Here is a 12,932-nt window from a genome sequence, read left to right on the forward strand (position 1 = left end):
TTTGATGGTGATGGAAGACACACTAGAGAGGCAGAGGCAGGAGAATCTCTGTGAGTTCAAGGCCAGCCTAATCTACAGAGTGAGTTCCAGGACAGCCAGGGCTACATAAAGGAATTCTGTTTTGAAAACAAAAACAGAAGACAATTTCAGGGCTAGGCACGGTAGTACACATCTTCAATCTTCAGGGAGCAGAGGCACAAGGGTCTAAGCAAGTTCCCTAGCATCTTGGTCTCCAGGGCTAGCTCCAGGTCACTCCTAGCTACTTAGCAAGACTGAGTGTTGCCTCCCCCACCCAACAAAAAACTTAATGCTTGCTTTGAAATTGTAAAGAAGGCTATTAAAATGCCAGCTGGGTGTCATTAGCCCTTCAGAGGCTGCCTTAGGAGACTGAATTTGTAGCCAGCCTGGGTGGTGGCTCACACCTTTAATCCCAGCACTTGGGAAGCAGAGGTAGGCAGGTCTCAGTCTGAGGTCAGTCTGGTCTACGGAGAGAAACCCTGCCTCAAACAAACAAACAAACCAAAAAGGTCACACATCTTTAATTCTAGCATGTGGGAGACAAGCGGCAGCCAAGTCTTTGTAGCAAACTCCAGACCTGGACTATATAGTAAGACCCTGCCTAAAACACAAACACACGCACGCGCGCGCACACACATACACACACACACACACAGAGAAGAGATGTGGTTTACTGTTTTATTTTCTTATTATGGGGAAATTTCATACAAACTGAAAGAGATAGAAAGGCCCACAAAGTCCCAGGCACTCTGCACCACACGTCAGCCCACCATCAAAAGTGCTTCATTTCCTGAGACAGGCACTGTGTCAGTCTCCCTAATTCACTCAGTCTGCAGGTGCTGTACATCAAGGAAGGCTTTCGTTGACTTCAGTGCCAAGGCAGAGTAAGCAGAAAGCAGCGGGGGGGGGGGGGGGCATTCTCAGTTAAAGCCAATAGTAAGATCAAAGACTGAGACAGTAAAGAGCTGTGTTTGAAGTGCTGGGATCAGGACCTGATAAAAAGGGGGGCGGGGCCAGAAAAGACATCAGGGTCAGAGCTTTGACTGAGAGGCCAAGTTTGGTGACGCAGCCCTGTCATCCCAGCGTTTGGGAAGCTGAGGTGGGCTGCACAGGGAGACGCGGTCTCGGAAACAAAGCAAAACCTTTCCTTTTCTACGGTGTGGTGGACTCCACTGGAGCGTTTAAGGTGGCTAGTGATTAAAATCAGTTCTCCCCAGCACGGGCGGGGTTGTGGTGTTGCACGAACTTGTAGCTCTTTAAGTCACCTACAGGAATTCGGCTTGCTGCCTGGGGGCCTGTCATTTCAGCACTCCTGAGGCAATGGCAAATGTTCAAGGTCATTCTCGTGGAGGGAGTTAGAGGCTAGCCTGCCTAAAAAAAAAAAAAAAAAAAAAAAAAAAAAAAAGAAAAGAAAGAAAGAAAAAAGAAGCAAACACCTTTAGGAGATATTTTTCTTCTCCCCAGTGTTCCACGCAAAGGAAGCCGCTTGCAATTTCACTAAGAATGCTGACACTCCTTTGCCTCTGGGCATTTGCATTAGCTATTTCCTCCGCCAAGAGACTCCCATTCTAGTTGGCTCCAGTTCAGACTTGGCTTAAAAATCAGCCCTGGAAGTCCTTGCAAAACCCCGGCCTGGGGCCGGGGTTTCTGGCACCCACAGCCTCCTACTTTCCACCTCTTCCAGGTCTGCAGTACTAAGTTTTAGTCTAAACAAAGGTGGTTCGTCTTCCTTAGATGGGGGGGGGGGGGGGCGGTGGTGGGCAGATTTCTCGAAACGCAGAAACCCACGTGCGGGCCTAATTCACAAGTGGGCAATGAAAATTTATCCTGGGTGGCAGGGGAGAGAACCGAGTCCTAGACCTTCGGTAGTTTCAGGACAAGGAGACCAGTCTACTTCGCTCAAGTCTGCAGTCCCTATACGCATGCGCTAGGTTCAGGTGCCCCCCCCCCAACCATCCATATGCTAATCACTGCGCTCGGAAGGACAGCCTCTCCCGGGAATATGCAAATCACATCCTCCAGTACGGGAGGCCTTCCTTTGTCCCGCGCTAGGATTATGCAGATGAGCGAGCCTCCAACCCCGGGATCCAGGCCGAGTCCTTAGGCCCTCACCCCTCCACCCCAAGGCATCCTCTATTTATAAGGCGCGTCCGCTCCTCCGCGCTCGCCCGCTCCGTTCGATGCTCCGTGCCGCGGACTGTACCAAGTCCAGCGGGGCCGTGAGCTGCGGAGCCCGACACCCGCACCGGCGCGAGCTCGGCAGCCTGCGCGAGTCTCTGAGCCCCTCTTCCCACCGACGGCCAGGAATGGTCCGTCTGGCCGCGCACGCGCCCTGAACCCCGCTCGCCCCTCGCTCGCACGCTCGCTCGCTCGCCTAGGCTCTCTGAACGCAGGCGCAGTGCCCGGCCTTGCAGCCGTCACCGCCGAGCCTGAGCCGGGGCTGCCGGCGTCGGTGAGTGTCCGTGCTCGGGGTGCGCGGGGCATGCCGGGAAGCGGGCGATACAGCCCCGCTGCATGACGGGAGCCCGCGGCGCCTTGGCAGGGTGACCGGCCCCGAGAGTCCTTTGCTGCTTCTCCCAGCACGCGGCTCGGAACGTCCCCCAGCTTCGCCTCGCGGCTTTGTGGGAGCTGGTGGGCCAGACGGTTTACGGGCCTGGGGCATTCTGGGGCAGGGCCTGGGCGGCTCCCGGAAGGCGTCCTTTTTTTTTTTCTTATTTTCTTTTTTCTTCTTTTCTTTTTTTTTCTTTCTTTCTTTCTTTTTTTTTTTTTTGTTGCACACGCTTTCCTCGAGAAGCCTGACGGTGCTTGGCGTCTTAGAAGGTGGTCGTTAAAGGCCCAAGGCATCGTGGGAAGTTGTCACGGGGCATTGTCTGGTATCGGGGGTTTGTCCGAGCCCTTGTCCTACCTTAGCGTTGTGCGGAAAGGTAGCTATTGTGTTCACTCACCATCTTGGTTCAGTGTTGTCTGGGGTCCGGGCCACAGTATTTGCCTTTGTGGGAGGCAGGGGAGACGGTTCCACGTAGTCCTGGCTGGCCTTGAACCCAATATGTGGAGGATGACCTAGGATTTCTGATCTCCCAAGTGCTGAGTTTGCAGGGATGCACCACCACGCCCAGATGATTTTCACCTGTAGTGCTGAGGATGTTTTTCTTTTTCTTTTTTTACCTCTACCATCTTGGAAGTAAGTCTGGCTGCGTACAGGATGTCAGTACTGAGGGATGGTTCCACCTGACACCCGGAACATTCTGGAAGGAGCTTTGTGTAATGTGAGTTTGGAAAGGGATGGTTGTCCCCAAGTCACCCCAAGGAAAGTCCTGACCATCCCTGCTGTGGTAGCCAAGTAAAATAACAGTTAAACCCTGATGTGGTGTCACATGCCTACAATTCCAGCACCCTAAGCCTGGGGCAGGAGGACCGGGAATTTTAGGTCAGTTCTGGCTGCATCATGAGACCCGATCTCAAAACAGAAAGGGGGAGAATGAGTACTGCATGAGCATGTATAATAAATATTTATCTAAAATAGAAACCAGTTGTTTTCCGTTTTCCCAGGCAGAACTCCAGAGTTAGAGGGGTCTCCCTGTGATCGGTAATAGTGAGAGCTGTTGTTTGCCAGTTAACCAATTCTGTCCTTGAAAGGCCTCATCCACGTTCCAGGTGTCCTTTAAGTTCCCCCACCGTTGATGTCACTCACACTTACTGCTTCTGCTGCTTTACCCCAACAGTGTACTTGACATCAGGGCTTTGAAAAGATAGTGTGTGCTGTCTACCATTGTGTCCGCAGTGCCTAATGTACAGACTTTGTCAAGTTTCTAGTGAGGCTGAGCCAGATGGAGTGGTGAATATCTATAATCCTTTACCCAGGAGGCTGAGGTTGGAGGGTTGCAGGTTCAAGGCCAACCTGGACTGTCTAGCAAGAGTCTATGGAGAGTGTAAGGATACCGTGCTTGTTAGTCCTACACTGGCCCCACGGGGCCCTCTCACAGTTGCTGTAGGAGGAAGATGGGTTATTAGGGCTGAGGAGAAGTGCAGAATATGTTTATAGGTGGGCTTTGCAAGGTGAAAATTAGTTCTCCAAGGCCCACAAGGAGGAAGGAGAAAATTCCAGACGGAAACTGCAGAGGTACTAGGACAGACAAGAGAAGTTGGGTCCTGTTTGAAAACATAGCCAGAAAAGGACCGATTTGGGTTCAAACCTAGTCTGACTTTCACAAATTAGTGTAAATTGATGCCTGACACTCCAGGCGTGGTGGTGCATGTATAATCCTGGCACTTGGCAGAAAGATCTGGAATTCAAGGTCATCTGTGGCTACCTATTGACCTTGAGGCCAATCCAGGATACAGGAAGCCCCATTTCAAGCCAGGAAAAACTGAAAGGTAGCAATGTAACTCAGTTGGTAGTGTGCACCCCAGGTTTGATATCCAGCGTTTCGGGGGTAGATTCAGGAGTATCAAATTCAAGGTCAGCCTAGGATATTTGAGTTCCTGTCTCGGAAATGCCAGGCAGTGGTGGCTCACACCTTTAATCCCAGCACTCCCAGGAAGCAGAGGCAGGCAGATCTCTGTGAGTTCGAGGCCAGCCTGGTCTACAAGAGCTAATTCCAAGACAGGCTCCAAAGCTATGGAGAAACCATGTCTCGAAAAACAAAACAAAACTAAAACTATTTCCAGGGTACTTAGTGTTTCAGCTATAACAAGTTTCCTGTGTCCCTGATAACTAACAAGGTGTCCTCCCTCAGCCCTAGACCTCCTTACCATGGACAGCTGAAGGGTTAATGCCGGGCACAGATCCTTTCATTTTATACTTAGTTATGATTCGTGCCAGTGCCAGTACCCACCTTTAAATAATAACTAGGGATATCGTCTCTCCCTACTCTACTGAATAAGAACTACAATGTCTTGTTGAGACCTCCAGGAGGCAGAGTCAGGATTCTGTAGGCAGTCAAGACAGAGCAGAGGCCTCACCCCAGCACTGAGCACACAGTGGACTCGGAATGGGGACAAATGTTATGTAAAAATTTATTGAGTCACCACAGGCTTTTCCTTTCCCCATGTCCAGCATTCCTCGCTGTCTGCCAACACTCTGCAATAGAAGAGCTTGTGGCTGGAGGTGTGATTGGGAGAGCTGGCCGGGGAGGGACCCTGCCCAGTTGCTGCTCTGCTCCCGTCTCTTGTCCCCTCCCCTGGCCATGACAGAGACCCGTGAGCCAGCTGAGACTGGAGGCTATGCCAGCTTGGAGGAAGATGATGAAGACCTTTCCCCAGGTGAGATAGCCTTAGAAGTTGTGGTGTTGACGAAGCTGGATTCCTGGGCTTGGATTCCCTTGGAAGACTGCGAGGAGGAGTGACCCCTTTCCTTGTTGTGGGCTCTCTTCTGGCTAGAACTTCTGGTTCTGGTGGGAGATGGCTTCCCTGGGAGGCTCTCAGGGGCTGTAGCTTGGTCGTATTCTTGGTCCTTGGCGGAGGTTCTAGATTGGCTGTGTTCTCGGTCCCTGCTGTGGGTTCTAGTGTGGCCGTGTTCTCGGTCCCTGCTGTGTGTTCTAGGGTGACCGTGTTCTCGGTTCCTGCTGTGGGTTCTAGGGTGACCGTGATCTCGGTTCCTGCTGTGGGTTCTACTGTGGCAGTGTTCTCGGTTCCTGCTGTGGGTTCTAGGGTGACCGTGTTCTCGGTTCCTGTTGTGGGTTCTACTGTGGCTGTGTTCACGGTCCCTGCTGTGGGTTCTAGGGTGACCGTGTTCTCGGTCGCTGCTTTTGGTTCCAGGGTGACCATGTTCTTGGTCCCTGCTGTGGGTTCTAGAGTGGCTTCGGGAGCTCTCCTTGCTGGTGGCTCTCAATTGGCCACGGTGCCTTTCCTTGCTGGAAATGGTGGATCGGCTCTGTGCTCTCTTCTTGATGGAGGCTCTAGGCCGGCTGCGGGCTGTGTCTGTGCTGGGGGTTCTAGACGGGTTGTGCCTGCTTTCACTGCTAGGCATCCTAGACAGCTTGTGCCCCTTCTTCCTGGCAGTTCTGGATCGGCTGTGATGTCTCTCTCGGGTCCCTCTGGACCGGCTGCGACTTTCTTCCTCACTGGAAGTCCTAGACCTCACTCGACTTCTTTCCCTTCCTAGAGCTCTCCGTGGGCTGTGACGTTTCCCTTGGCTGTGGGTTCTGGACTTGCTGCGTCTCATCTGGGTGGGTGTGCCCCTCCGCGTACGACTTCTTGCCCTACTACGATTTCTCTTCCAGCTGTAACTTCTCACCCGGTTGTGGGTCCTCTTGTGACTGTGACTTCTTGACCTTCTGGGGGTCCTGGAGCGGCTGTGACTTCGGGTCCTGCTGGGGGTCCTGGAGCGGCTAAAGCTTTGGGTCCTGCTAAGGCTGCTGTCCTGCTTGTTACTCTTGACCGTGCCTGACAAGTCAGTCAGATCTATCACGATGTGAGTCTGTTCCCTGCTGGGGGACGTCACCTGGCTATAGCTCTTGGCTCTCCTGGATGCCACAGGAGACTTGCTAGAGCTCATTAAGACCGTCCTACTTAAGCTGTGGCTCTTGGCCCTACTGGGGATCACAGCTACTCTAGAGCTGCTCCCCGGGTCTGAGGCCCCTGGCGACTTGGGGCTCTTTTCCTGGTGCATGTTTCTAGGCTGGCTGTCACTCCTTTCCTGTGTACTGGTTCTAGGTTGGGTATAACTCTTGTCTTGGCTTTGTTTGCGGTCAGAAGTAGGTGTCGTTGCCTTCTTGGCCACACCTGGTTTGGCGGAATGAGTTCTCTTCCTGATAGGAGTACTTGTTCTGCTGGGGGACATCTTGGAGCTGTGACTTCGCTTCCTGCCCGGAGTTCGCCCCCGGCTATGTGTGCCTTTCTGCTGATGCTGTTCCACGATGCCAGTCGTGCCGCTCTTCCTGCTCTTGCTGGCCTTCCTGGCCTTGGTGTCAGTGCTCAGCCGACTGGGTGTTCTTGTCTTGCTGTGGCCTTGGGATCTACTGCTGGGACGGGTTGAAGGAGCTGTCTTAGTACCTGTTGATCTGGTAGACTTAGAACTACTGGGGCTCATGACCAAGTTAGGGGACTTAGGATGCACTGAGGAACTGTTGGGCGCCGCTACTTTGGTGGTCTTCAAGGAAGCTGGAGGTATGGGAGCTGTGGTGGGCATGGAGGGCCCAGTGGGTGCCGGTACCGGAGCCATGCCGGGCTTGGAGGATCTCTTTGATGGAGAATGCATGGCGGGTGCAAATGGGCTTGAGCTCCTAGAAGTCAGGGTAAAGCATGCGAGATTTGGTAGCCAAGGGCAACGACCGGATGGCTCATCACAAGCAACTTCATGAGGTCATAGTGAGCACTGAGGACTCTGGAGAGTGAGATCAGAGGGGAGAGGAGGTGGGACCCTGGCACAAGGCTGGGGCCTGTTAGTGAATAGAATCACATCCACTCCTACTTAACAGGGCTGAAAATTGGAGCTGGGTTCACCAAGGGCCTGCCTTGAGTCTTCAGGCCTAGGTGATGTTATTTCTGGGATGGGCGAGCCCAGAGAGAGACACTGGCCACTTCGAGTTCCAAGGAGGCTTCATAGAGGAGGTAACACTGAGCTGGAGTTGTTGGTAGAACATGGAAGAGTCTTCACAGGGAGGAGCAGACGGAAAAGCCTCCTGGAAGTGGACTCAGGGCCTGGGCTCTCCATCAGTCATGACCCACTTGTCATCTACTAGACCGAGGATGGAACCCAAGATCAGGTCAAAAGCCACAGCCTCTAGACAGTGATGGGGGCAGCAATAGCCAGGACCATCAGGGAAGTGGCTATGAGAGGTTTGCCTGTGCTGGGTCCTGAAGCCTGAATAGGAGGGGCCAAGTGGACATAGTATGGGACAGTGTGCAGAGGGATACTTAGGCCTCAGGGAATATCTGTAGAAAGTGAGAGGGCAGCAGAATGGGGCAGGGACAATGAAATAGTCCTGAGACTGGGAGGGGTGCAGTGGATGGATACTGAGGGCCTGCTCAGGCACCTGGGCACAGATGCCACAGCCCTGGGACTCTCAGAGGGGACAGTGGGAGGCCAGTAGAAAAGATGACTGGCTAACTAGGATGAGGTGGTCTGGGGTGGCTCACTAAGGAGGGAGCTTTGCCCTGGGTCCTAAAGGGAAAAGCAGAACAGAGCATCCATAGCAGAGGGGATAGCGTAGACAAGAGGCATCCCACAGATGCTCAGCACGCAGTCTTACAGAGCCACCGCTCAATCACCACGTCTCTTAGGGACAAGAAGAAACATCAGTACAGGTAATTACTGTGCAGTTGATTGAACTACAAGGGAAGAATTAAGGCGGGGTGAGGGCATGAACAGCGCTGGGGGTGCTACTATGAAACAGGGTAATCAGTGTCCTCAGACAGGCTTGGAGCGGGATCTGCAGAAAGGGATGCAAAGGCCCACCCACGGTGACTGGGGAGGATAGATAGGTGATGAAGTCCGAGCCCTGGCCCCCCCTCCAGCATTTTTTTTTTTTTGCCTTGGTGATGTGAGTGGTAAGGGTAGAAACACCATCTCTGTGAACTGCTGGAGGACACGCAGGGGCTGAGTGGATGCAGAGGGAGGTTGTGCCACAGTCCAGGGTAATCAGTGTCCCTGAGGTACTTCCAGCAGGCATCTTGACCATGGAGACCTCAGCATCGTGTGGCCACAGACCAGCTGCTCATGTATTTATTCATCACTTCATGGTTTTTTATTATAAAGCTTTTGTTATTTTGTATATTGTTTTAATGAAGGTGGGTATACCCTCATGGTACCAGAAATGTAGGTCACAGGACAACTATTGAGAGCTGTTTTTCTTCCTCTGCTGTGTGGGTCCTGGGAATCAAACTCAGGTCCGTCAGGCTTAGCAGCAAGCACCTTTAACAGTGAGCCATCTTGCCAGTATTTGATCATGTTTTTATTTTTTTTTAAATTTTATGATTTATTTATCTTTATTTTATGTGCATTGGTGTGAAGGTGTCAGATCCCCTGGAACTGGATTTTCAGACAGTTGTGAGCTGCCATGTGGGTGCTGGGAATTAAACCTGGGTCTTCTAGAAGAGCAATCAGTGCTCTTAACCGCTGAGCCATTTCTCCAGCCCTTGATCATGTTTTTAAACCCAAGCTTGTCTATATGTACTTTATGCCCTGAAATTGCAATAATGTGTCTATACTTAAAACTGAGCATTTTAATTGACTTGTGTATCAAAATGGATATTTGTAATTCCAGCACTTAGAGACTGAGGTAAGATGAAGGCCAACTTGGAACACATATGTACATCCTTTTTTTTTTAAAGATATTTATTTATTTACTTATTATATATACAATATTCTGTTTGTGTGTATGCCTGCAGGCCAGAAGAGGGCACCAGACCTCATTACAGATGGTTGTGAGCCACCATGTGGTTGCTGGGAATTGAACTCAGAACCTTTGGAAGAGCAGGCAATGCTCTTAACCTCTGAGCCATCTCTCCAGCCCCCACATATGTACATCCTTAAATACATACATACATACATACATACATACATACATACATAGGTACATACATATGCGTATAAATGTGTTCTGTCTTCTAAAAACAACAGGAAAGTCAGGTATAGTGGTGCCAGCCTAATCCAAGCTTTTGGGAGTTCAAGATCAACCCTAGACGGTCTGAGAACCTGGTCACTAAAGAAAATGGGCAGGGAATAGATGAGTATGTAGAAATACTTGCTGTGGAATCAGGAGTCCAGGACTCCAGCGTCCACGTAAAAACCCATGGTTGTCTCTGCACCTGGGATGCCACTGCTAGAAGGCACAGGCAGGAGGGCCTTGGTGTTGTCTGGTTAGGTTAGTCAAGTAGTCAGTAAGAAACCCCATCTAGAAACAAAGTGGCAAGTGTTAAGGAAAACACCAGTGCTGACTTGTGGCCTCTTCACAGGCACAGTGTTTCCTTTTTTGACTTTTTTTGGGCCTACCACCCAGCTTCCCAGATAAATACATGGAGACTTATTCTTACTTATGAATGTCCTGCCTTAGCTTGACTTGTTTCTTTCTTTCTTTGTTTTTGTTTTATTTGTTTGTTTTTCCAGACATTGTTTCTCTGTAGCTTTGGAGCCTGTTCTGGAACTAGCTCTTGTAGCCCAGGCTGGCCTCAAACTCACAGAGATCCGCCTGCCTCTGCCTCCCGTGTGCTGGGATTAAAGGCGTGTGCCAACACCGCCCGGCTTGCTTGGCTTGTTTCTAGCTGGTTTTTCTAACTTAATTTAACCCATTTCTTTTTAACTACAATTTTGCCTCCTGGCTTTTTACTTTTATTCATTGCATCTCTGTTGTGCCAAGCTGTCCTGCCATACAGTGAGCTTGAAGGGGACTCAAGGGGGCAGCTGGACACAGCCCTGATGCCATGTCTCTCCTACCCGCCCCGACAGGCCCGGAGCCTTCTTCTGACTCTGAATACACTCTTTCAGAGCCCGACTCTGAGGAGGAGGAAGAGGAAGAGGAGGAAGAGGAGACCACTGACGACCCTGAATATGACCCTGGCTATAAGGTGAAACAGCGCATAGGTGGGGGCAGGGGAGGCCCATCCCGCCGGGCCCCCCGAGCAGCCCAGCCTGCTGGCCCACCTGCACAGCCCTGCCAGCTCTGTGGCCGATCACCGCTGGCAGAGGCCCCACCCGGTACCCCACCTTGCCGACTCTGCTGCCCTGCAACAGCAACCCAAGAAGCCCCAGCCCCTGAAAGCAGGGCTCTTGGTGAGGAAGAGGAGGAGCCATCTCGCATGGGGGAGAGCCGGCCAGCAGGGCGGGATGGAGATGAAGATGAGGAGGAGGGGGGTACCTACCACTGTACGGAGTGTGAGGACTCCTTTGACAACCTCGGGGAACTGCATGGTCACTTCATGCTACATGCCCGGGGTGAGGTTTAGGTAGGGCCACCAGGGAGCTGGTGGAGGGGTGGGTGGGAGCAGGGGCTGCGGAAGCTGCAGTCGGGGCTGGGTCCTACCCATGTGTGTTGTCTTAGCAGTAGATATGTGAAGGGCAGAAAGAATAAAAGCCAGATTGTGTGTGTGACTGAGTATGGTGAATGTGGTCTGCACCAGCATCCCTCTGCTTCCCCTCCTGAGTGCTGCGATTACCAACATGCACCTCCGGGACTGATTTTATGTGATGCTAAGGTTTAAACTTTGGCCTTTGAGCCAAAAAAAAAGAAGGAAAGGTCCATCCCAGCCGTTTTTGTTTTGCTTCATTTTTCTTTTTCTTTTTTTTCTTTCTTTTTTTTTTTTTTTTTTACGAACTGAATGCCAGTAGGTAAGCAAGTCTTGTTACAAATGGTGACAAGACACCAATGGGATTCAACCGAGAGGTACTTTTTTTTTTTTTTTGGATTTTCGAGACAGGGTTTCTCCGTAGCTTTTGGTTCCTGTCCTGGAACTAGCTCTTATAGACCAGGCTGGCCTCGAACTCACAGAGATCCGCCTGCCTCTGCTTCCCGAGTGCTGGGATTAAAGGCGTGCGCCACCACCACCCTCTCCCCCCCCCAGGTACTTAGTTCGTGCCAGTGATGCTTTGATTGTGTAGCCTCAGCTGATGGGAAAGCCATACGCCATCTGCAAACACACCTGGCCTTCACCTTCATAGTGTAGGTAGGTTTCCATTGGAAACTGGCACTTTGTAGAAACACAAGACTGAGCCAATGGGAAGCCTACTTAGTGCTGCAACCAGACATCTCTGTGGAACGAGGGGATGCACACGTGCAATGCGGGGAGTCGAGGGGAGATCTGGGGGAGTGGGTTGGAATCGGAGGTGTCGGTATGACTACTCATGACTCCTGTATAACCACGTGATGCATCATATTTAGTGGCAGACTAATAGTTTTTGAATCATGTTCATTTTTTTCTTTTTTTAATTCCTCTTTTTTTTTTTTGAGACAGTGTTTCTCTGTGGCTTTGGAGCCTGTCCTAGAACTAGCTCTTGTAGACCAGGCTGGCCTCGAACTCACAGAGATCTGCCTGCCTCTGCCTCCCGAGTGCTGGGAGAGTGCTGGGAATTGGGTGTCCTGGTGCTGCGCATGATGTTCAGGCTTGGAATCCTAGCACTGTGGAGGGTGTGACACACGGTTGAGAGTTCAGGGCTAGCCTGGGCTTAGGAAGAGTGATGTCCCTGTCTCAAAACAACAGTACACACACCAGAAAGACTAAGAAATGAGGCTTTGAGATAGGCCATACTAATTGGTAGAAGCCTGGCACCAAAGCTGCTTTAAAAATCAAAGGCTGATTATAGTAATAGCTACCATTTACCAAATGTTTACTGTTGCCAAGCCCTGCTCTGAGGTGCATTACCCTGTTCCTCTGGAAGTGGTTCCTCTTAACCATTGAGCTATCTCTCTCTAGCCCCCAAAATGTCCCTTTTGGTTTTTCAGGCCAGTGTTTCTCTAACTTTGGACCCTGTTCTGAAACTAGCTCTGTAGACCAGGCTGGCCTTGAACTCAACAGAGATCCACCTGCCTCTGCCTCCTGAGTGCTGGGGTTAAAGTGTGCGTCACCACCCCTGGCCCCAAAATGTCTTTTAAAACCCATCCTTTTCATAACTGATAATAGCTGAGCATCCAAAAACTGGCATCAAATCCATGCTCATTGAAAGGATTATCTTGGTCCATTTTTGTTGGCATAGCAATATGCTTGAGGCTGTACACTTAATACAGAATGTAAATTTATTTCAGCTCTGGAGGCTGGGAAATTCAAGATCAAGGTCTGATGGGTTTGTTGCTCCCTTGTTAGCCGTGTTTGAGGAAGCCTCTCAAGGGCTGATTGGCTCAGTTTCAGCCCATGGCGACCTGACTCTGGGCCTGTAGTGGAGCAGAAGCAATCACCTCATGAGGTTAGGGGCAGAGGCTATCCTGCAGATCTAGGCTCACTGCAGTCAGGTTGAGGTTAGCCATCACCCAACATCTCTGTTG

The 12,932-nt window shown here is 51.1% G+C and overlaps 2 protein-coding genes across 6 annotated transcripts; one reads left to right on the plus strand and one right to left on the minus strand.

The window, feature by feature from the left end:
• The first annotated feature begins 2,076 nt into the window (after positions 1-2,076).
• Znf428 (zinc finger protein 428) lies at positions 2,077-11,044 on the plus strand. 5 transcript variants are annotated; one of them, XM_041653875.1, is made up of 5 exons: positions 2,078-2,470; positions 2,813-2,942; positions 3,201-3,284; positions 5,075-5,280; positions 10,406-11,044. In XM_041653875.1, the coding sequence occupies exons 4-5, from the start codon at positions 5,205-5,207 to the stop codon at positions 10,900-10,902; spliced, it is 573 nt and encodes a 190-aa protein (XP_041509809.1). In that variant the 5' UTR covers positions 2,078-2,470; positions 2,813-2,942; positions 3,201-3,284; positions 5,075-5,204; the 3' UTR covers positions 10,903-11,044. The 5 variants fall into 5 exon arrangements, with proteins under 5 accessions (XP_041509812.1, XP_041509809.1, XP_041509810.1 ...); XM_041653876.1 differs by having other exon boundaries at positions 3,205-3,284; XM_041653879.1 differs by having other exon boundaries at positions 2,080-2,470; positions 10,445-11,044.
• Positions 5,240-7,187, minus strand: Srrm5 (serine/arginine repetitive matrix 5). The gene is made up of 2 exons (XM_041653873.1): positions 5,854-7,187; positions 5,240-5,535 (listed from the first exon to the last, which is right to left on the minus strand). The coding sequence occupies exons 1-2, from the start codon at positions 7,178-7,180 to the stop codon at positions 5,240-5,242; spliced, it is 1,623 nt and encodes a 540-aa protein (XP_041509807.1). The 5' UTR covers positions 7,181-7,187.
• Positions 11,045-12,932: the final 1,888 nt, after the last annotated feature.

The sequence above is a fragment of the Microtus oregoni genome, unplaced genomic scaffold, assembly GCF_018167655.1.
Source record: "Microtus oregoni isolate MIOR12 unplaced genomic scaffold, Mior012 000006F_ref0000085, whole genome shotgun sequence".
In the NCBI taxonomy this organism is placed as follows: Eukaryota; Metazoa; Chordata; class Mammalia; order Rodentia; family Cricetidae; genus Microtus; species Microtus oregoni.

Coding starts and splice junctions, on each gene's coding strand:
- Srrm5 (XM_041653873.1), bottom strand. CDS start 7,180: ATGGCTCCGGTACCGGCACCCACTGGGCCCTCCATGCCCACCACAGCT. Junction 5,536..5,853: donor CAGCAAGGAAAGGCACCGTG/GCCAATTGAGAG, acceptor GCAGGGACCGAG/AACACGGCCACACTAGAACC.
- Znf428 (XM_041653878.1), top strand. CDS start 5,205: ATGACAGAGACCCGTGAGCCAGCTGAGACTGGAGGCTATGCCAGCTTG. Junction 5,281..10,405: donor TGATGAAGACCTTTCCCCAG/GTGAGATAGCCT, acceptor CCGCCCCGACAG/GCCCGGAGCCTTCTTCTGAC.